This window comes from Bufo gargarizans, chromosome 3 (assembly GCF_014858855.1).
Source record: "Bufo gargarizans isolate SCDJY-AF-19 chromosome 3, ASM1485885v1, whole genome shotgun sequence".
In the NCBI taxonomy this organism is placed as follows: domain Eukaryota; kingdom Metazoa; phylum Chordata; class Amphibia; order Anura; family Bufonidae; genus Bufo; species Bufo gargarizans.
The window spans coordinates 262266928-262292129 of NC_058082.1; the positions used below are offsets into that span (position 1 = coordinate 262266928).

Below are 25202 nucleotides of genomic sequence, written 5' to 3' on the forward strand. Positions count from 1 at the left end.
GTAGCAGAATTCTTAAAGACAAGGGCAGTCTGTTACCGATCCCATAATGAATTTGTGTTGACTCTCCTTGAGTTTGTCCTGATGCACAATTTTTTTCTGTTTGATTCGCGCTTCTTTCACCAGCTCTGGGGGACCGCTATGGGGAGCCCCTGTGCCCCACTTATGCCAATCTCCTCCTGGACTGGTAAGGAGGATAAAGTGATCTTTCCTGACAATCAAGGCCTTATAAAAGGTGTCATCAGTGAGGCTGAATACCACTTTCTGAGGCCGTGTTCACCCTAGATAGCTACATTTTATGGATTACCCAAGATTCATAAGGGTTTATCTCCTTTAAAGGGTCGTCCTATTGTGTCTGGGGTGAACTCGATAACCCAGAATAGTAGTATTTATATTGATAGGGTTTCTTAAGGGGTTTGTTTCAGCCCTTCCATCTTTCACAAGGATAGTGAACAGGTGTAAGGGGTAATAAACTACAGTGTTGGAGAGTCCACCACTTATAGTTTAGACCCCAAATGGAAGAGAGCGCCAGGCCTTATTAACAGTGTAGTTAGAGTGGGAGTACCGTTGAACCGTGATAATTATCAAGAGCAGGAAAGGAAGCAATGTAGTAAAACCTGGATAATGGGTGCTCCAACGTGGAAGACCCTAAGTATACCCTGCTCCACAGGAAAGACCGTCTGACAGCCCAATTTAGAAGACAATGTGGTTGACAAAGATAGAGACTGATAAAAATGGAATGGAATTCATAAATGATGAAGTAAATATAAATATAAATAAATATATATATATATATATATACATACATAAAGGAGATAAAATATCAAATAAATAATGATAATAATAGAGGTGAGGAATGCCCAATTCAGGACAAAATCACACTCTTAGAAACACTCACTTCACTGGGGGGGTGGTCACCAGGATAAGCATATGACACCTGTGACTTGAACCCCCCCGGCCAGGATCGTATGTAGAGTCGTAGTGATGAAGGCAGCAGGTAATCCGGTGCTTCTGATCAATCACCTTTATTGTAGAAAATGGCTCGACTCGTTTCGGGGACAATAGATCCCCTTCTTCAGGAGCATTACATAATCAAGTAATGGTAAAACAAACAATTTATACAATAATGGCCCTCAAAAGGGCGCGTTTTTCAAACCGGAAGTGGAGAAGCCGTACTTCCGGTATTTGGAACGCATATGCGTTCCACAATCAAATAGATGAATGAATATAAAGAATATATGACATGGTGTATAGGTTTACAACTAAAGGCAAATATAAAAATATATAAATGTTTCATACAAGTCATAGTGCCAACTATAGGCACAATAGAGGTACCGGATCGTGCCTGTCGGATCGGATGGAGTAGCACTTCCGCCCTGTGGAACGCATATCGATGCGTATCACCACCGGGCGGAAGTAGAGGTGGACTGCTGGAGCAAATGTCCGGCTAAGCTCCCTGGGGTGCCGCTGATAGCCGGCACCAACCTGCATCGTCACAGACCGGAAGGAAGGCCGGTTTCCGCTCCGTGGAACGCACCTAGTGCGTTCCAACGGGAACGGGAGCCGGGGTTTCCGGCCCAAAAGCAGCGATGCTCAGGTGGAACGCACAGAGAGCCAATAGGAGCCCGTGGCGATAACAAGTTGGAAAAACAATGTTGTGGGCACAGAAATGAACCGAAATATGCTCGAAATGAATAAATATATATATATGTGTATACAAAAGGCATGAAGCCGAAGTATGCTCGAAATGAATAAACATACATATATGTGTATACAAAAGGTATATACAAAAAGGCATATAAGAAAAAGAAAAAAAGAGGAATGTGTGCTCACAGCAAATTTATGTGCACACATACATAAATATAGATAGATGAAATATGGATAAAGAAAAATGGATAAATAAAATCTGGATACTAGCTATAATTAAATAATTGGATATAATTCAATTATAATAATAAGATCAGGTAATGGGGGAGAGGAGAATATAGGAAGTATAATAATAATAGTAATAATTGGAAAAAATGTTTGGAAAAAATGCACATATATATATATATACACATACACATACACACACACACATACACATATATATATATATACACATACATGTGCATACACATACACATACACATAAATACATACATACACATGAGACCCGCATGTAGAAGTTAAATAGTTAAAAAGTTGTCAATAATCAATAAATGGTAATAAATCAGAATAAATATATAAATTTATAAATATAGGGGTAAAATATTAAATTAGATGAAAGTATAAGAAATATATAATGTTAAGAAACGCATAAGGACATAATGAACACAAGGACTACAAATGGGGATTATGTATAGAAAATGTCCTATGGCATTCCTCGTCGGGCATTGGTCCCCTGATAGAGGTGGTTAAGTCCAGGTAATGGGCATGGTATATCCATTAAATATACTAGATACATAATTCAAAAAAAATACTAGATACATAATTCAAAAAAAAAAAAAAAAAAAAAAAAAAATGAAGGGTGGTTGGACTCTAGTAGTTGGAGTGTTCCAAGGATTCGTTCAGTCCGAACGGGGTCAGAGTATTTAATTTAAAAATCCAAAACATCTCCTTGCGGCAGAGAGTTTGGTAGGAATGCGGTACCCACTCTAATGGCGTGACATGAAGTGAACTTGGGTCCCCATCGTGATGGATCGAAAAATGCCGGGAGACGCTGTGGGTCACTACTTTACGGTGGATATTTGAACGATGTTCGTTCATTCGTTCGCGTAAGGATTGTGTGGTGCGACCTACGTAGTAAATATGGCAAGAGCAATACAATAAATAGATGACAAATGATGTACCGCAATTCATTTCCTGTCGCAGAGGAATCGTATCTTCCAACTTGATGAGAGATAACACTTTGGTATTATGGGAAATCCCATTACCTGGACTTAACCACCTCTATCAGGGGACCAATGCCCGACGAGGAATGCCATAGGACATTTTCTATACATAATCCCCATTTGTAGTCCTTGTGTTCATTATGTCCTTATGCGTTTCTTAACATTATATATTTCTTATACTTTCATCTAATTTAATATTTTACCCCTATATTTATAAATTTATATATTTATTCTGATTTATTACCATTTATTGATTATTGACAACTTTTTAACTATTTAACTTCTACATGCGGGTCTCATGTGTATGTATGTATTTATGTGTATGTGTATGTGTATGCACATGTATGTGTATATATATATATATGTGTATGTGTGTGTGTATGTGTATATATATATATGTGCATTTTTTCCAAACATTTTTTCCAATTATTACTATTATTATTATACTTCCTATATTCTCCTCTCCCCCATTACCTGATCTTATTATTATAATTGAATTATATCCAATTATTTAATTATAGCTAGTATCCAGATTTTATTTATCCATTTTTCTTTATCCATATTTCATCTATCTGTATTTATGTATGTGTGCACATAAATTTGCTGTGAGCACACATTCCTCTTTTTTTCTTTTTCTTATATGCCTTTTTGTATATACCTTTTGTATACACATATATGTATGTTTATTCATTTCGAGCATACTTCGGCTTCATGCCTTTTGTATACACATATATATATATTTATTCATTTCGAGCATATTTCGGTTCATTTCTGTGCCCACAACATTGTTTTTCCAACTTGTTATCGCCACGGGCTCCTATTGGCTCTCTGTGCGTTCCACCTGAGCATCGCTGCTTTTGGGCCGGAAACCCCGGCTCCCGTTCCCGTTGGAACGCACTAGGTGCGTTCCACGGAGAGGAAACCGGCCTTCCTTCCGGTCTGTGACGATGCAGGTTGGTGCCGGCTATCAGCGGCACCCCAGGGAGCTTAGCCGGACATTTGCTCCAGCAGTCCACCTCTACTTCCGCCCGGTGGTGATACGCATCGATATGCGTTCCACAGGGCGGAAGTGCTACTCCATCCGATCCGACAGGCACGATCCGGTACCTCTATTGTGCCTATAGTTGGCACTATGACTTGTATGAAACATTTATATATTTTTATATTTGCCTTTAGTTGTAAACCTATACACCATGTCATATATTCTTTATATTCATTCATCTATTTGATTGTGGAACGCATATGCGTTCCAAATACCGGAAGTACGGCTTCTCCACTTCCGGTTTGAAAAACGCGCCCTTTTGAGGGCCATTATTGTATAAATTGTTTGTTTTACCATTACTTGATTATGTAATGCTCCTGAAGAAGGGGATCTATTGTCCCCGAAACGCGTCGAGCCATTTTCTACAATAAAGGTGATTGATCAGAAGCACCGGATTACCTGCTGCCTTCATCACTACGACTCTACATACGATCCTGGCCGGGGGGGTTCAAGTCACAGGTGTCATATGCTTATCCTGGTGACCACCCCCCCAGTGAAGTGAGTGTTTCTAAGAGTGTGATTTTGTCCTGAATTGGGCATTCCTCACCTCTATTATTATCATTATTTATTTGATATTTTATCTCCTTTATGTATGTATATATATATATATATATATATATATATTTATTTATATTTATATTTACTTCATCATTTATGAATTCCATTCCATTTTTATCAGTCTCTATCTTTGTCAACCACATTGTCTTCTAAATTGGGCTGTCAGACGGTCTTTCCTGTGGAGCAGGGTATACTTAGGGTCTTCCACGTTGGAGCACCCATTATCCAGGTTTTACTACATTGCTTCCTTTCCTGCTCTTGATAATTATCACGGTTCAACGGTACTCCCACTCTAACTACACTGTTAATAAGGCCTGGCGCTCTCTTCCATTTGGGGTCTAAACTATAAGTGGTGGACTCTCCAACACTGTAGTTTATTACCCCTTACACCTGTTCACTATCCTTTAAGTGTCTGTAGGTACAAACACTTCTTGAGCTGCCTCACCTCCCTTCCCATATTTTCCTATTCTCCTTATTAGCCTTTTTCTCTTTTCTCTTTTTTTTCTCCTTTGCCAGTTTTATCCCAACACCACCCCTGTCGGCGCCCAACTTTTCAATTTCCCATTCCTTTGGGATTCATTGTGATCCCAATAGGTCTGAATTGAATTAACTTCCAAATTTTCTTTTCTGTTCTTTATCTTTCACAAGGGACACAATGGACTTCCTAAGGAAAATTTAAACCATCAACTTAGAACCATCATGCTCCCTTGATGTAGAATCATTGTATAGTTCTTTTGTATTTTAATTGTATATAGATTTCCCCCAGTAAAGCCTCATTCACACATCTGTGCTCAAATCCGTGAGAGGGTGGTCAGTGATTTATCCGTGACGCTGTCCGTGAAGGATCTGCGTGTCTGTTTTTTGCTGTTCCTGTGCCATCCGTGTTTCACTGACCCTGCACATCTGAAAAATAATTTTGAAAGCATCTCTTCCTAATGATCCCTGAAACACGGATGCAACACGGATGGCATCCGTGTTGCATCCGTGGCTTTCACGGACCTATAGACTATAATGGGCTTGATGGATCCGTGAACACTCACAAAATACAGCAAGCATCTGTGCTAAAAACACGGACCCACAGACCATGGTAAAACAATGATTACACACATTAAAATGAATAGGGACGCGTGCTGTCTGTGGAGAACACGTACAGAACACTGACATGTGAAGGAGGGGTTACCTCCACCGCTGTAATGTTATCAGTGGTGGCCGCGCAGGCGCACAGAAACCCTATCGGCTGGCTAATCTGGTGGCCGGGTTTCACAGGAGCGAGCGCGCACATATTATTGTATATGTGCAGTCAATCCCAGCCCAGCCACCTCATCTGAGCTTTATTACAAGCTGATAAATTTTGTAAACTGGATTATTTAAAACATAACCTTTACTAGGTCGCTTAAAATATATTTCATACTGGGTGAGAGACAAAAATAACAACTAACATGACAACCTCCACTGTATCTCATACACCAATGATTATATGAAAAAATGGTTGGATCTCACCTCATCCGAGCCGGATCCACAATCGCAGAGGGTGGTCCTGGCAGTTGGTGGTGCCTGAGACCGGTGTGACCTGGGTGCTGCGTAAGTGATGGCAGTGTTGACCTCCTATTAAACCCTATTCTGGCTTTCCTGCCTGCCTAGGGGTGGGGGGCTGTTATTCACACCTGCCTACCACAATGGAGCACCCGCCCCGACAGGGGCGACCCCACACCGAACCTTACCCTCGGTATGGGTCTAGTATTCTATGTAACCCTATTACATTGCCCTACATGCCATGTTTCCGTCTTCTATCACAGACATCATCAGGGGACTTCACATGTATTCAAGGGTATTCAAAGATCAGGGTGGTTTTAACCTCCAATCAACTACAAATAAAATTACAGACATACACTCAGTATTCAATTCAGTGCACTTACTCAGAGATCAGGGTGGTTTTCGCCTCCAATCAGTAGGACAGTTGGTGACTCTTATCCTCACTGGAACATGGGAAGTGTCCCATGTCAGTAACTGTCTCACCCAAACTAACGATGGTCCGGGTGAGCATTAGGTAGTGTTACTTGCCTCCTCTTATCCCTCTCTTCCGTTCGGTATCCGCCCTCCCTGATTAGTTAACTCACCTGTCCAAGTCGCATGTTGCTCCACGTGGAACGCACGCCGCTCGCGTGCGTTCCACCGGACCGGAAGTTCAGGTCACATGGTGCGGACTGAGCGGAAGTGAGGTAAGGGTCTGCGCCTGAGCGTTGCTCGTTACATAGCAACACCTAGGCTCAGAGCGCACGGCCCAAATACAAAGCAATTGATGACTTGCCTCTTTTTTATATACATGCACAATCGCATCATACGGATTTAAATTAGCAGGACCGCCCAGCTCACGCCACTATACTCTCAATATCTGACGTCTGTTAAGTCAAGAGCATTAATATGTTTTAATTTTAGAGTACATTTACTTAATTTAACGATTCTTATAGATTCCATGTGGTTTAGCCTCAATGCTTATTATAGCGAGGTTCTATATTGGATCCCGCGCACTCGTTTATAGGGGCACGCAGGATCCGAAGGGAAACCCGCCTCATGTTTATATATGACGGGTTTACCGTTAGTTCCTGCCCGTCCTTGTGTAGAGGGCATGCTAGGTGCATGAGGAGAAAAAAGGGGGGGGGGCATCCCCCGGACTAAAACATCACCATTTCCGCCCTGTCTGCGTCCTCCGTCAGACCACATGAGCTCGCATATGTCTAGGGGAGCGCATGAAGTCCGAGGAAGGCACAGACAGGATACAGTCCCCTATGACAACACCATTCATAAAAGTGTTATAAAAAGCAACAAAAATTTTGTTGTTCATTTAGGCCTGACGGGTGAACTGTTTTAAGATAAAAGATCCATTTCGCTTCGCACTGTAGAATTCTCTTGTCAAAATCCCCTCGTCTAATTCCTGGTTTGATTAATTCGATTCCCATAAAAGATAGGCAGTCAAGTCTGCCATTGTGTTCAGTGTTCACATGGCGTGCCACTGATGTGTCTCTCGCATTTCTTACATCGCCTAAATGCTCTCCAACTCTTCTCCTTAGTTCTCTGCCTGTCTTTCCCACGTACTCTTTTCCACATTCACATGTGATTTTATATACTAGACCTGTACTTCTACAGTTGATGATATCCTTGATGGTATATATTTTGCCGGTGTTATTGCTTCTAAATGACCTTGCTTTGGTCATGAAGGGGCACGCTACACATTTTCCGCATTTAAAATTGCCACTAATACCCTTCTCTAACCATGTTCTTTTCTGGGGTACTGGTGTGTAGTGACTGTGCACCATCATGTCACGGATACTTCTTCCGCGTCTATACGTAATACTGGGGCGCGTTTTTACCACTTTACAAATGTCAGAATCCATTAGGAGCACATGCCAGTGTTTCGATATAATCCCTCTGATAGCCGAGGAGCAACCATTGTACGTGCTAATGAGGCGGATCTCCCTGCTTTCACTAGAGCTACCATACGTGGGGGTGTCTGCTGGTGGGGATAAAAGAGACATTCTATCTTTATTCCGGGCCATCTGAAATGCCGGTGTTAATACACCTACTGGATATCCGCGATCCATGAAACGATTTTTTAGGTCACTCGCTTGTTTGATGAATTCTGAGTGTTTCGAGCAATTTCTCCTAAGTCGCAAGTATTGGCCTCTCGGTATTCCCTTCCTGAGGGGATATGGATGGCTGCTTTCCCATCGCAGGAGGGAATTCGTTGAGGTGGGCTTGCGAAATATGGATGTTTCAAGGCAACCGCGATTGTTAATGTTTACTTCGATGTCTAAAAAGCGGAGTTTTGAGGCGTGACATTCGGATGTAAAGTGGAGGCCTATCTCGTTCTGGTTCAATTGTCGAACCCAGGACGAGAAGGTCTCCATGCTTCCTCTCCAGATAACAAAGACATCATCAATGAAGCGTGCCCATTTTTGGACGCACTGCAGCTCCACTGTAGATTCATCTCTAAACACTATGGTGTTTTCCCACCAGCCCAGGAACAAATTAGCATACGATGGGGCACAGGGGCTCCCCATCGCGGTGCCCCTGAGCTGGTGGAAAAACTGTAGAAGTACAGGTCTAGTATATAAAATCACATGTGAATGTGGAAAAGAGTACGTGGGAAAGACAGGCAGAGAACTAAGGAGAAGAGTTGGAGAGCATTTAGGCGATGTAAGAAATGCGAGAGACACATCAGTGGCACGCCATGTGAACACTGAACACAATGGCAGACTTGACTGCCTATCTTTTATGGGAATCGAATTAATCAAACCAGGAATTAGACGAGGGGATTTTGACAAGAGAATTCTACAGTGCGAAGCGAAATGGATCTTTTATCTTAAAACAGTTCACCCGTCAGGCCTAAATGAACAACAAAATTTTTGTTGCTTTTTATAACACTTTTATGAATGGTGTTGTCATAGGGGACTGTATCCTGTCTGTGCCTTCCTCGGACTTCATGCGCTCCCCTAGACATATGCGAGCTCATGTGGTCTGACGGAGGACGCAGACAGGGCGGAAATGGTGATGTTTTAGTCCGGGGGATGCCCCCCCCCCCCTTTTTTCTCCTCATGCACCTAGCATGCCCTCTACATAAGGACGGGCAGGAACTAACGGTAAACCCGTCATATATAAACATGAGGCGGGTTTCCCTTCGGATCCTGCGTGCCCCTATAAACGAGTGCGCGGGATCCAATATAGAACCTCGCTATAATAAGCATTGAGGCTAAACCACATGGAATCTATAAGAATCGTTAAATTAAGTAAATGTACTCTAAAATTAAAACATATTAATGCTCTTGACTTAACAGACGTCAGATATTGAGAGTATAGTGGCGTGAGCTGGGCGGTCCTGCTAATTTAAATCCGTATGATGCGATTGTGCATGTATATAAAAAAGAGGCAAGTCATCAATTGCTTTGTATTTGGGCCGTGCGCTCTGAGCCTAGGTGTTGCTATGTAACGAGCAACGCTCAGGCGCAGACCCTTACCTCACTTCCGCTCAGTCCGCACCATGTGACCTGAACTTCCGGTCCGGTGGAACGCACGCGAGCGGCGTGCGTTCCACGTGGAGCAACATGCGACTTGGACAGGTGAGTTAACTAATCAGGGAGGGCGGATACCGAACGGAAGAGAGGGATAAGAGGAGGCAAGTAACACTACCTAATGCTCACCCGGACCATCGTTAGTTTGGGTGAGACAGTTACTGACATGGGACACTTCCCATGTTCCAGTGAGGATAAGAGTCACCAACTGTCCTACTGATTGGAGGCGAAAACCACCCTGATCTCTGAGTAAGTGCACTGAATTGAATTGACTGCATTGCTCAATAATATAAGTGACCCATACTGAGTGTATGTCTGTAATTTTATTTGTAGTTGATTGGAGGTTAAAACCACCCTGATCTTTGAATACCCTAGAATACATGTGAAGTCCCCTGATGATGTCTGTGATAGAAGACGGAAACATGGCATGTAGGGCAATGTAATAGGGTTACATAGAATACTAGACCCATACCGAGGGTAAGGTTCGGTGTGGGGTCGCCCCTGTCGGGGCGGGTGCTCCATTGTGGTAGGCAGGTGTGAATAACAGCCCCCCACCCCTAGGCAGGCAGGAAAGCCAGAATAGGGTTTAATAGGAGGTCAACACTGCCATCACTTACGCAGCACCCAGGTCACACCGGTCTCAGGCACCACCAACTGCCAGGACCACCCTCTGCGATGGTGGATCCGGCTCGGATGAGGTGAGATCCAACCATTTTTTCATATATTCATTGGTGTATGAGATACAGTGGAGGTTGTCATGTTAGTTGTTATTTTTGTCTCTCACCCAGTATGAAATATATTTTAAGCGACCTAGTAAAGGTTATGTTTTAAATAATCCAGTTTACAAAATTTATCAGTATATTGTGGGTGTAAACCGATACCACCACACTTATTGGAAGTGGCGGTACAATATAATTTTCGTTACAACTTTATTACAAGCTCATAGGAATTACAGGATGCGCGCGTGAACAAGCAAGGGGCAGGGTTGCATCTTCCCTGCCCTGCTTACGGTGTCTTTAGCTCCGCCCCTAGCAAGCAGGGAACCGAGGCCCCGAAAGCCGTGAGGGAGGCTGCAAATAAGGAGGTGTGACACCCCCTTTAAGGGCTTGTTTACATGTAACAGAATTGTGGATTTTCTGTTGACAGCACTAAGTTGGGACTGGGGAAAGCAGTACAAATATATCTTTTGTGGTGCCTTTCTTATCAGGAATAGTATGAATATTATGAATATTAAGTTTTATTCTGCCAAAATTTGCTCTCTCCAGTGCACAGGGCAGGGCTTCTCTATGAAGTGCACTCTGCTCTCTTCATTGAGCTCTGAATGACAGCTGTAGTGGTCTCCTGGTTGGATGCTATAGCTGTCACTCAGAGCAGAGGTGAGGAGCTCTGAAGTGTCTCAATGCAGAGAGCACTTCATAGTGAAGCCTGCCTTGGGCACTTGAGAGAGAAGACTTTGACAGAATAAAACTTCACATTCACACTACTCCTGGTGGGTAAAACTCCACAAATGGGATATACAGGTCCTTCCAAAAAAAATTAGCATATTGTGATAAAGTTCATTTTTTTCTGTAATGTACTGATAAACATTAGACTTTCATATATTTTAGATTCATTACACACAACTGAAGTAGTTCAAGCCTTTTATTGTTTTAATATTGATGATTTTGGCATACAGCTCATGAAAACCCCAAATTCCTATCTAAAAAAATTAGCATATCATGAAAAGGTTCTCTAAACGAGCTATTAACCTAATCATCTGAATCAACTAATTAACTCTAAACACCTGCAAAAGATTCCTGAGGCTTTTAAAAACTCCCAGCCTGGTTCATTACTCAAAACCGCAATCATGGGTAAGACAGCCGACCTGACTGCTGTCCAGAAGGCCATCATTGACACCCTCAAGCAAGAGGGTAAGACACAGAAAGAAATTTCTGAACGAATAGGCTGTTCCCAGAGTGCTGTATCAAGGCACCTCAGTGGGAAGTCTGTGGGAAGGAAAAAGTGTGGCAGAAAACGCTGCACAACGAGAAGAGGTGACCGGACCCTGAGGAAGATTGTGGAGAAGGACCGATTCTAGACCTTGGGGGACCTGCGGAAGCAGTGGACTGAGTCTGGAGTAGAAACATCCAGAGCCACCGTGTACAGGCGTGTGCAGGAAATGGGCTACAGGTGCCGCATTCCCCAGGTCAAGCCACTTTTGAACCAGAAACAGTGGCAGAAGCGCCTGACCTGGGCTACAGAGAAGCAGCACTACAGAGAAGATAGCTAGCTATCAGGAGATTTTGGAGCACTTCATGCTTCCATCTGCTGAAAAGCTTTATGGAGATGAAGATTCCATTTTTCAGCACGACCTGGCACCTGCTCACAGTGCCAAAACCACTGGTAAATGGTTTACTGACCATGGTATTACTGTGCTCAATTGGCCTGCCAACTCTCCTGACCTGAACCCCATAGAGAATCTGTGGGATATTGGGAAGAGAAAGTTGAGAGACGCAAGACCCAACACTCTGGATGAGCTTAAGGCCGCTATCGAAGCTTCCTGGGCCTCCATAACACCTCAGCAGTGCCACAGGCTGATTGCCTCCATGCCACGCCGCATTGAAGCAGTCATTTCTGCAAAAGGATTCCCGACCAAGTATTGAGTGCGTAACTGAACATAATTATTTGAAGGTTGACTTTTTTGTATTAAAAACACTTTTCTTTTATTGGTCGGATGAAATATGCTAACTTTATGAGATAGGAATTTTGGGTTTTCATGAGCTGTATGCCAAAATCATCAATATTAAAACAATAAAATGCTTGAACTACTTCAGTTGATGAATCTAAAATATATGAAAGTCTAATGTTTATCAGTACATTACAGAAAATAATGAACTTTATCACAATATGCTAATTTTTTTAGAAGGACCTGTACAGTTGCAAGAAAAAGTATGTGAACCCTTTGGAATGATATGGATTTCTGCACAAATTGGTCATAAAATGTGATCTGATCTTCATCTCACAACAATAGACAATCACAGTCTGCTTAAACTAATAACACACAAAGAATTAAATGTTACCATGTTTTTATTGAACACACCAAGTAAACATTCACAGTGCAGGTGGAAAAAGTATGTGAACCCCTGGATTTAATAAATGGCGATGTCATTGACTAATGACATCTCCAAGAGCTAATTGGAGTGAGGTGTCAGCCAACTGGAGTCCAATCAATGAGATGAGATTGGAGGTGTTGGTTACAGCTGCCCTGTCCTATAAAAACCACACACCAGTTCTTGGTTTGCTTTTTACAAGAAGCATTGCCTGATGTGAATGATGCCTCACACAAAAGAGCTCTCAGAAGACCTACGATTAAGAATTGTTGACTTGCATAAAGCTGGAAAGGGTTATAAAAGTATCTCCAAAAGCCTTGCTGTTCATCAATCCACTGTAAGACAAATTGTCTACAAATGGAGAAAGTTCAGCACTGCTGCTACTCTCCCTAGGAGTGGGCGTCCTGTAAAGATAACTGCAAGAGCACAGCGCAGATTGCTCAATGAGGTGAAGAAGAATCCTAGAGTGTCAGCTAAAGACTTACAAAAGTATCTGGCATATGCTAACATCCCTGTTAGCGAATCTACGATATGTAAAACACTAAACAAGAATGGATTTCATGGGAGGATACCACAGAGGAAGCCACTGCTCTCCAAAGATAATATTGCTGCACGTTTACAGTTTGCACAAGAGCACCTGGATGTTCCACAGCAGTACTGGCAAAATATTCTGTGGACAGATGACACCAAATAGTGTTTTTTTTTTATTCACTTTATTGAAAACACAAAGCAAGTATCAATGACAGTTGTAGGACAATATACAACAGCATTAATATAATTAAAGCATCCATAGAGAATGTACATACGACATGAACATCATATTGCCAAGTAAGCTTAGCAAAATCATGAGAAATAAAAGTTTTAACAATAAACACCTGTGCTGTGTCGTTGTTGTTCCAATATTACCTTGAACATAAAGGCCCACCCAAGTAAAATAAACATGACTACAAAAACTTTGTATGACGTCTCAGCTGACCCAATTCTATACGCCTCGCTCAATTCCCCCCTTACGTCAAAATCACTGCTGTATGGCAGGTTCTGCCCTTAAGGCCTCAGACAATCCACGGGTTGAGTAAGCAGTGCTTGAAGAAGCACACCATTTCCCCCATACCTTCTGAAATTTAGATGTGCAGCCCCTATTTTTGAACACTATATTTTCAAATGGTATGATGGTGTTGACTAGCTGTTTCCATTGTGTCAAGGTGGGTGGTCTGTCGCCCATCCATCTCATGGCAATCGCCTTCCTTGCCAGGAATAATACCTCTCTCAAGAATATCCTGACGTGATGCGTATGCACAGTGTCATCTAATATTCCGAACAGATTAGTGAGTAATGCAACTACCTTGTCCCAAAACACTTGCACATAAGAACATTCCCATATAAGATGCCAAAAATCAGCATCTGCTGATGCACACCTATGACAATCAGAGCGTTCAAGTCTACCCATCTTGTGTAGCTGTAACGGGGTCAGGTAGCTCTGATGTATTATGCAGACTTGAATAAATTTATTATTCACAGCAGGTGATACTAGTGTGGGGGATTCTAAAATATCTGCTTCATCCTCATTAGATAAGTCTGGGATCTTAGCCTTCCATTTACCAAGAGCGTGAATTGGGGTACCTTTCAGCTTAACGTCCAACAGGTGGGTATATAACACTGAAATAAAGCCTCGCGGCCCTTGGGAGCGGATAACTCCAATCATAGGAAAGTTGGACAGTAGGATTGGGTTATTCCTATAGTGAGTTTGCATTGCGTGCCTCAATTGTAGGAATCTATAAAACGCCTGCCTAGGTAACTCATGTCTGCGGCTCATTGATTCGTAGTCATTAAACACATTATTACTGTACAGATTGCCCAGTGTGACAACCCCATGTTCTTTCCAAAACGTCTTTTCTTGCATCTCCAATAGATCAGGGAACATGGGGTTGTCCCAAATCGGGGTCTCCAGCAGTTCCGTATCCACCCCATGCAGCCCCCTGCCAGCCCTCCAGACCTGAATGGCCACCCTATGAATCGGAAGCAATTGACGTGCATGCAGGCTGGGTTGTTCCAACACAGACCATAAATTGCCCACACCCAGGTAATCAGCCAGCTGCTTCTCCTGTCTGCAAAGACCACTTCCCGGTGTCACCCAGGACTTTATATTCCTCAACTGGCCAGCTAAGTAATATAAATATACATCAGGTAGGGACATACCCCCTTCCTTCTTAAAACGGGATAAATTAACTACTGAGAGTTTGGGCCTATTTGTGCCCCAAATGAAGGGTGATATTAGCGAGTTGAGGTTCTGGAAAAACCTTTTGGGAATCGCATATGGTGCATGCTGCAAGACGTACAGGCATTTTGGTAGTACAATCAATTTTATCAGATTGATTCTCCCCGGTGTAGATAGAGGCAAGTTCTGCCACACCCTGAATTTCTCCTTACAATACATCAGTAGAGGCTGAATATTCAGAGTATGAAAGGACGTCACATCTTTAGTGATATGTACACCCAAATACTTATAGCTCTGCACCACAGGCAGCTCTCCTGAGTCAAACGCATCCTCCAACTGGTATAGAGGACAAAGAGTCGATTTGGACCAATTTATCCGCAATCCCGAGAATTGGCTGAATGATTCAATTGTTAAAATCGCTCTAGGAAGTGTGACCTCTGCTTGTGACATGAAGAGCACCATGTCGTCGGCATATAACCCTACCCTATCCTCTTGGTCACCAATTTGAACGCCATGATACTGTGGGTCTGCCCTAATACGCATGGCCAATGGTTCTATGGCTAACGCGAATAGTAATGGTGACAATGGGCAGCCCTGTCTAGTACCTCTCCTCAAATCAAAGCTGTCCGATAGCATCCCATTCACCAATATGCCCGCCCTTGGATTTTTGTATAATAACTCTACCCAACGCCTGAATTTAGGCCCGAATCCAAATCTCCTGAGAACCTGAAATAAATATGGCCATTCAACCGAGTCGAATGCCTTTGCTGTGTCGAGTGACGCCAGTGCCCATCTCTCCTGCCTTCTAAGACCAATCTGAGTCACCACCTGCACTCTTCTGATGTTGTCAGTGGTGGACCTGCCCGGCATAAATCCAGATTGATCTGGATGAACTAAAGAGGTAACTACTTTACCCAGTCGTACCGCAAGTATTTTTGCTATAATCTTGTAATCAATGTTTAATAAGGATATCGGGCGATATGACCCGCACTCATCCGGTTCCTTGCCAGGTTTCAAGAGCACTACAATGGTTGCGTCATACATTGTTTGCGGAAAGCATCCATTCCTGAAGGCATCATTATACATTTTAAGCAAGAGAGGAGTAATATGGGCAGAGTATTTGACATACACTTCTAGGGGCAGTCCATCAGGACCAGAAGCTTTACCTCTTGCCAGTTGAGAGATAGATTCCTGTATCTCCAGTATAGTTATGGGGGCTTCTAGGCCAACTACTGCTTCCTGCGATAAAGTAGGGAACTCTAGATCCTCTAGATAGCGCGCTATATCAGCTATCCCATGATCCACCCTGGAGTCATAAAGATCTCTATAATATTCTTGAAACCTGCCCGCTATAGCTTCTGGATCTGAAAGTATCTGCCCATCCAGTGCTTTGACGCGCAATATAGCAGGGGATGCTTGACTCTGCCTAACGATGTGGGCCAGTAGTTTACTGGACTGATTGCCCAACTCAAAGTATGTCTGCTTGGAGAAAAATAGCTTCCTTTGGGCTTTTTCCTTAAGCAGAGTCAAATATTGTCTCCCTTTAGCCAACCATGCCTCCTTATTCCCATCATTGGGATCCGCGATATACGCCGCTTCTAATCTAGAGCAATCTGCCGCCAGGCTTTCCTCCTGTCTGGCCGCCGATTTTTTTATATACGATATGGTAGACCTGAGACAGCCTCTAAGATACGCTTTCATAGTTTCCCATAGCAGTAAATTATTCGATTCCTCCTCATGCCCTTCCATAAACACCTTCAATTGGTCAGGAATGCGATCAGACGGTCCGAACAAGGTCAACCAGAAGGGATTAATCCGAGCTGAGCGTCTGATCACATCCCCACCCAGCCTCAATGTCAATTGTAAAGGGGCGTGGTCAGATATGCCCCTCGGGCCATACTCTATATCATACTTTAAAATGCACACACCTGGATTGCCCAAAGCATAGTCTATGCGCGACAGCGCATTATGGCTGGCAGAGTAGCATGAATATTGTCTGGTATCAGGGTATTTCAATCGCCACATATCCGTCCACCCCACTTCCTCCATTAATTCTGCCAAGGCCGTTTTGTTAGTGGAGTGACCCTCGGCAGCCGCTACCGGATGATGCCTATCCATATCCTTATCTAAGGTCATATTGAAGTCACCTAGGCTAATTATACGGGCAGACGGGTAAGAGGCCGCAAAACTCACTGCCTGTTGCACCACCTGCAGTGAAAAGGGCGGAGGGATATATAAACCAATAATAACATATAGTTGACAATTAATATAGGCAGCTACAAATACGAACTTGCCCGCCTTATCCACCTGAAATGCTTCCACCTCCCACCGGAGAGATTTATGAACCATGAGAGACACACCCCTAGACAGATTCGAATAGCAGGAGTGTTGTGCCCATTGAACCGAGGGTTTTGCAAGCGTCTCGTATTATCTGCTATTAAATGAGTCTCCTGCAGGCAAAGAATGTGCGGGTTAAATCTCCTGACTGCAGAGAACACCATGGCTCTTTTTCTAGCGGCTCCCAATCCCCTGACATTCCATGACATTACACGTAACTCTGACATGTTGGCATGATATAAAGGACCTCAGTTACCTTCCGCTTCTCCCATAAATTTGCACTATAACCGACACAGCACAGAAAACAGAAAATTTGCATTGTCAGGCTCATCCTGACACATACTGTGAGTGCCTGCATGGTGTAACCTCGTACCATTCGCATCACTCTTAACAATATAAACAAAAACAGTATACCACAACTGTTTGGTGGCACTTCAGATTAACGGGGTGTGCTTATGGCTATTTACCAGTAGCACCTAAGATTTAGCGAATGATTCAAAAGTAATTCTGATTACACAGCCTAGGACCCAATCCCTAACCTATGATGGGAACCCGGGCAAAGCATGAATGACCGAGACATTACGAACATTCTCCAGCAGACTGGGTAGTATATGTACTGCGTCTTTCCTCTCAGTATGCTTAGTGTCCTCCTATCCTGACTGTCCACCACACAATACGCCATAGAGTCAGAATAGATGGGCAGTAGACTGAGTCAGGAGCGTCCAATGGATAAATGCTCAGACTGTCCAGGTGTTACCTCGTGTCCCGACATCCAGTCCCCCGGGATCCATTCCTCATGTGCAAACAACTACATGCTTTTAGGGGAAATATTCACTTTTCTATCTTTGAGCTCTTGCGTTTCTCCCTCTTCCATCCAGCCAGTTAGTGGCTTCCTCAGGAGTATTGAAGAACCGGCTCACGTCACCATCTGCCACCCTCAGGCGGGCCGGATACACCATAGAATATGGCAAATTCTTTTCACGTAGCCTCCGCTTCACTGCACTGAAAGTGGCTCTACGCTTTTGCAATTCGGATGAGAAGTCCGGGAAAATCATAATGGTGCTGTTTTCGAATTTCAGCTCCTGCTTGTTGCGCGCCATGCGCAGCACCAGATCTCTATACATAGAGTTCAGCAGCCTAGCGAGCAGAGGTCTTGGAGGAGTCCCCGGTGGAAGGGGTTTAGCAGGGACGCGATGCGCTCGTTCAATGACGAATTCTGTTGAAAATGTGGCGTCCGGAAAAGAGTCCTGAAGCCAGGTAGTGACAAATGCACACAGATTATTGCCCTCTGCCTTCTCGGGCAAGCCGATGATCCGCAGGTTATTGCGACGTGTACGATTCTCATAATCGTCGCATTTCTGCTGCCAGAAATTCACCTTTTGCTCCAGTTCCTGCACTTTTGTAGGGAGCGGCTGCAGGCGATCTTCCACATCAGAAATTCTATTCTCGGCCTCTTTAACTCGGTCCCGAATGGCCTGCATGTCATGGCGGAGCAGGCCTATATCCACCTTTATTTCCTCCAGTTTGCCCACCATGGACGTGCGGCAGACAGATATTGCTGTTAGTAACTGTTCAGTCACTTGTTTAAGGGACGGCTCGCTGGTCGATTGCTCTGCCTCTCCAGATCCAGCTTCCTCTCCCGTCCTCTCTGCCGACGGCGAACGAGATCCGGCGCCATCTTGGTCTTCCACGCGGGCAAACTCCTTGAGTCTGTCCGCTGCAGACTGCGCTCTATTTCGAGCCATATTTGCGTTGCGGGTTTTTCCCGACCTCCTACCGGCTCGAGATGTAATGTTTGCGGCGATGAATTAACAGGATAATACAGAAGTTAGGGGATTTGGGTCCGGAGCTCTCTCACACACGTCCTCACATATCAACTTCCGGCCACGCCCCCCCCAAAATTGAGTGTTTGAAAGATACACACAACACTATGGGCCAGATTTATCATTACTCTGACAGCTCACTCCACTTTCACATATGGCTAAAGTCAGTTTTAGCCAAGTCAGATTTATGATCGGCCCTTTAAGACTGTAATAAATGTGGTTTGACGGTAGCAGTTTATCCGTCAGTAAGCAGCTTTACAAAAGTCGCACATCTTTAAGAAAAAGTCACACGTTTTTACGAAAAAGTCGCAAGTTCTATTAAAAAGTCTCATAAGATAAGCATGGTCCTGACTGGAGTGAAATTGCGACTTTTTAGCCACTTTTTAAATAGTCCCAATAGTAAATCTGTCTAGAGATTAATTTACATAAGAAAACACGCCCACTTTCAGAAAACTGGCGAGCATAGTGCAGAGCAAATTTGTGCGCAGTTTTAGCATTTGCGCATTTTTTTGCGACTTTTTCACTCCATTATTCTGACTTGAGCTAATGATAAATCTGGCCCTATGTGTGGAGAAAAAGAGACACAGCACACCAACATCAAAACCTCATCTCAACTGTGAAGTATGGTGGTGGGGGCATCATGGTTTGGGGCTGCTTTGCTGCGTCAGGGCCTGGACGGATTGCTATCATCAACGGAAAAATGAATTCCCAAGTTTATCAAGACATTTTGCAGGAGAACTTAAGGCCATCTGTCCACCTGCTGAAGCTCAACAGAAGATGGGTGTTGCAACAGGACAACGACCCAAAGCATAGAAGTAAATCAACAACAGAATGGCTTAAACAGAAGAAAATACGCCTTCTGGAGTGGCCCAGTCAGAGTCCTGACCTCAACTTGATTGAGATGCTGTGGCATGACCTCAAGAAAGCGATTCACACCAGACATCCCAAGAATATTGCTGAACTGAAACAGTTCTGTAAAGAGGAATGGTCAAGAATTACTCCTAACCGTTGTGCACGTCTGATCTGCAACTACAGGAAACGTTTGGTTGAAATTATTGCTGCCAAAGGAGGTTCAACCAGTTATTAAATCCAAGGGTTCACATACTTTTTCCACCTGCGCTGTGAATGTTTACATGGTGTGTTCAATAAAAACATGGTAACATTTAATTATTTGTGTGTTATTAGTTTAAGCAGACTGTGATTGTCTATTGTTGTGACTTAGATGAAGATCAGATCACATTTTATGACCAATTTGTGCAGAAATTCATATCATTCCAAAGGGTTGACATACTGTCAGAAGTGTGTGCTGTCAGAAGTTAGCAGGGTAAAAGGTGCTGACACACTGCCTTTAATCGTTCAATAGTGAACTGTTTCCTTTAATCAATACAGTAAATAGACCACTTACTTTTTTATTACAAATTTGATCCGGCTTCCAACCTGAATAATCTTTTCCAGTCTAGGAATCCCATACCAAGATGGACTTCTAAAGGGGATATTATCTGGGAGCCCCTCCACATACATATCGGTGGGATTGGCTTCAAATTTCTGGTAGGGTACAGGAATCAGTTCTGTCTTTCCCATAGCTTTAGCTAAAATAAAAAAAAAATGCTGTAAAATTTTATCGAATCTTATTCTACGCTATATTATTTATAAACCAAAAATCTTTATGTGCAAGACATACACGCATATATATATACACACACACACAAACATATATATATATACATACACACACACACATATATATATATATATACAGTACAGACCAAAAGTTTGGACACACCTTCTCATTCAAAGAGTTTTCTTTATTTTCATGACTATGAAAATTGTAGATTCACACTGAAGGCATCAAAACTATGAATTAACACATGTGGAATTATATACATAACAAAAAAGTGTGAAACAACTGAAAATATGTCATATTCTAGGTTCTTCAAAGTAGCCACCTTTTGCTTTGATTACTGCTTTGCACACTCTTGGCATTCTCTTGATGAGCTTCAAGAGGTAGTCACCTGAAATGGTTTTCACTTCACAGCAGTGGCGTCTCTAGCTTTCAAATTTTGGGGGGGCACACTGGGGGCCAGGACAAAAGTAGGGGGGGGGGGCAGCTATAACAACGATATATTTACACAAGTACGCTTAGAAATGCTGCGATACTTTACCCAATACCTAAAACCGCAACAGGGAAGAAAAGTCCTGCTGTCTGTGGTTTAAAAAATAAATAAAAAATCACTCAGATTTCAACATGTCCTAGCTGCCTGTGGATGACACTTTTATAGGGAGGGGGATCTGTGGATGACACTGCTACGGGGGGGAAATCTGTGGATGCCACATACCGTATATAGCATCTTATGCTATATGTGTCATCCACAGATACACCCCATGACAGTTTCATCCCCATTTTCCCCTCCATAACAGTGTCATCCACAGATCTCCCACCCCGCCTCTCACAGGAGTGTACATTTGACATTTCTAAACTGTGGCGGATCCAGAGCCTGGTCTCGGGAGGGGCACTTCCAGATTATTTTCTGTCCGCCGCCACAGAACAAGGGTGCTTACAGAACAGACTACACAGTGTAGAGGTATACTGTACATTGTGTGGCACAGTGTAGAGGTATACTGTACATTGTGTGGCACAGTGTAGAGGTATACTGTACATTATGTGGCACAGTGTAGAGGTATACTGTACATTGTGTGGCACAGTGTATGCTATATGTGTATAACATAAACATATTTCACAAGAAAACTTACAGTTACTTGGCCCTTGGGGATCTCGGACGCCACTTCAACACTTTTGCCAGGGGTACGGTGGAGCTGATGTTGTGCTTTATCCTAATGAGAAAGATTTCATAATAAGGATTTGGAGAAGGGGCAGAGGGGTCACAGAGCAGGGAGAGGCTGGTGCTGCTACTAGGGGGTCATACCATGGGGGAGTAATAAAGCCTACCATAATGCCCCCCCCAGTAGAAATAATTCTCCTTATAATGTGACAATGCAAAAAATACCCCCTTGTAATGCCCCCAGTTGAGCTAATGTCCCCATAGTGCCCCCATAATGTGCCAGTATAAAATACCCCTATATAGTGCCCCCAGTAAATGCCCCCATAGTGCTCCTCTCCCCCCTTCCTCCTAGTGCCCCCCATAATGTACCAGTATAAAATGCCCCATATATCGTGCCCCAGTAGATGCCCTCAGTGTCCCCCATAATTTGCAAGTATAAAATACCCCTTCTTAGTGCCCCCGTAGATGACTCCATAGTACTCCTCTCCCCCTTCCCCATAGTACCCACCATGTGTCCAAGTATAAAGTGCTACTGTACAGAGCCCCCCATATAAAATACCCCTTCTTTGTGGCTTCAGTAGATGCCCCTATAGTGCCCACCAATAACATGCCAGTAACAAGTGCCCTCAATAACGTGCCAGTAACAAGAGCCCCCCAATCACGTGCCAGTAACAAGAGCCCCCATCACGTGCCAGTAACAAGAGCCCCCCATCACGTGCCAGTAACAAGAGCCCAGCCCCATCACGTGCCAGTAATAAGAGCCCCCCCAATGTTCCAGTAACAAGAGCCCCCCATCATGTGCCAGTAATAAGCCCCCCATCATGTGCCAGTAATAAGCCCCCCATCATGTGCCAGTAATAAGCCCCCATCATGTGCCTGTAATAAGCCCCCATCATGTGCCAGTAACAAGTCCCCCCTTATTGTGCAAGTAACAAGTCCCCCTTATTGTGCCTTGTGCCAGTAACAAGGCCCCCCTTATTGTGCCAGTAACAAGGCCCCCCTTATTTTGCCATTAACAAGGCCCCCCTTATTGTGCCAGTAACAAGGTCCCCCTTATTATGCCAATAACAAGGCCCCCCTTATTGTGCCAGTAACAAGGCCCCCCTTATTGTGCCAGTAACAAGTCCCCCCTTATTGTGCCATTAACAAGGCCCCCCTTATTGTGCCAGTAACAAGGCCCCCCTTATTGTGCCAGTAACAAGGCCCCCCTTATTGTGCCAGTAACAAGGCCCCCCTTATTGTGCCAGTAACAAGTCCCCCCTTATTGTGCCATTAACAAGGCCCCCCTTATTGTGCCACTAACAAGGCCCCCCTTATTGTGCCAGTAACAAGGCCCCCCCTTAGGCCCCTTTCACACGGGCGAGTTTTCCGTGCGGGTGCGATCCGTGTGGCGAACGTATGGCGACACAAGGAGATGCCAGCTTCGCGATCAAGTGGACTAAGGTGAGTTAAAAATTTTTTTATTTTTTTTTAACCCCTCTAGCGCTGGTTTGCTATGCATTCTGTATTCAGAATTCTATTATTTTCCCTTATAACCATGTTATAAGGGAAAATAATACAATCTTCAGAACATCAATCCCAAGCCCGAACTTCTATGAAGAAGTTCGGGTTTGGGTACCAAACATGCACGATTTTTCTCACGCGAGTCCAACGCATGACAATGTTTTGCACTCGCGCGGGAAAATCGTGCATTTTCCCGCAACGCACCCGGCTCTTATCCGGGCAAAAAAACTGACGCCCGTGTGAAAGAGGCCTTATTGTGCCAGTAACAAGATTGTAAAAAAAAACACACTTATACTTACCTCCATGTCAGCGATGCGGTGCAGGCCTCTTCCGGCCTGTGTCCCGTCGCTGTATGGCTCAGGCGGCACGATGAGGTCATCGCTCCGCCTGCGCCGGCCTCTGATAGGCTGCAGGCACTAGGCCGGCAGCCTATCAGAGGAAGGGAAAGGGACACGCCTCTCCCTCCCCTGCACCGCCTCAGCACAGGCAGATTACTATGGAGATGAGCGCAATGGAAGCGCTCATCTCCTTGTACCCGGCTGGGGGGGGCATTTTAGTTGGGGGGGCACATGGGGGGGCACATCGGGGGGCACAGTGTGATGTAGGGGGGGCCGTGGCCCCCTCTGGACCCCCCCCCCAGCGACGCCACTACTTCACAGGTGTGCCCTGTCAGGTTTAATAAGTGGGATTTCTTGCCTTATAAATGGGGTTGGGACCATCAGTTGCGTTGTGGAGAAGTCAGGTGGATACACAGCTACTGAATACACTGCTACTACTGAATAGACTGTTAGAATTTGTATTATGGCAAGAAAAAAGCAGCTAAGTAAAGAAAAACGAGTGGCCATCATTACTTTAAGAAATTAAGGTAAGTCAGTCCAAAAATGTAGAAAACTTAAAAAATGTCCCAAGTGCAGTCACAAAAACCATCAAGCACTACAAAGAAACTGGCTCGCATGCGGACCGCCCCAGGAAAGGAAGACCAAGAGTCACCTCTGCTGCGGAGGATAAGTTAATCCGAGTCACCAGCCTCAGAAATCGCAGGTTAACAGCAGCTCAGATTAGAGACCAGGTCAATACCACACAGAGTTCTAGCAGCAGACACATCTCTAGAACAACTGTTAAGAGGAGACTGTGTGAATCAGTCCTTCATGGTAGAATATCTACTAGGAAACCACTTCTAAGGACAGGCAACAAGCAGAAGAGACTTGTTTGGGCTAAAGAACACAAGGAATGGACATAAGACCAGTGGAAATCTGTGCTTTGGTCTGATGAGTTCAAATTTGAGATCTTTGGTTCCAACCACCGTGTCTTTGTGCGACGCAGAAAAGGTGAACGGATGGACTCTACATGCCTGGTTCCCACCGTGAAGCATGGAGGAGGAGGTGTGATGGTGTGGGGGTACTTTGCTGGTGACACTGTTGGGGATTTATTCAAAATTGAAGGCATACTGAACCAGCATGGCTACCACAGCATCTTGCAGCGGCATGCTATTCCATCCGATTTGCGTTTAGTTGGACCATCATTTATTTTTCATCATGACAATGACCCCAAACACACCTCCAGGCTGTGTAAGGGCTATTTGACCATGAAGGCGAGGGATGGGGTGCTGCGACTCCACAGTCACCGGACCTGAACCCAATCGAGATGGTTTGGGGTGAGCTGGACCGCAGAGTGAAGGCAAAAGGGCCAATAAGTGCTAAGCATCTCGGGGAACTCCTTCAAGACTGTTGGAAGACCATTTGCGGTGACTACCTCTTGAAGCTCATCAAGAGAATGCCAAGAGTGTGCAAAGCAGTAATCAAAGCAAAAGGTGGCTACTTTGAAGAACCTAGAATATGACATATTTTCAGTTGTTTCACACGTGTTTGTTATGTATATAATTCCACATGTGTTAATTCATAGTTTTGATGCCTTCATAG

General features: G+C 44.0%; 1 protein-coding gene across 4 annotated transcripts in view; it reads right to left on the minus strand.

The window, feature by feature from the left end:
• GTF2I (general transcription factor IIi) overlaps positions 1–25202 on the minus strand; it is a 122527-nt gene that overhangs the window by 60188 nt on the left and 37137 nt on the right. For all 4 annotated transcript variants that reach the window (XR_006388222.1, XM_044285216.1, XM_044285214.1 and 1 more), the window contains exon 16: positions 20406–20589. Coding sequence is in view for 3 of the 4 variants with exons in the window: in XM_044285216.1 (XP_044141151.1) it covers positions 20406–20589 (184 nt within the window). In the remaining variant the exon portion in view is untranslated. The remainder of the gene's footprint in view (positions 1–20405; positions 20590–25202) is intronic.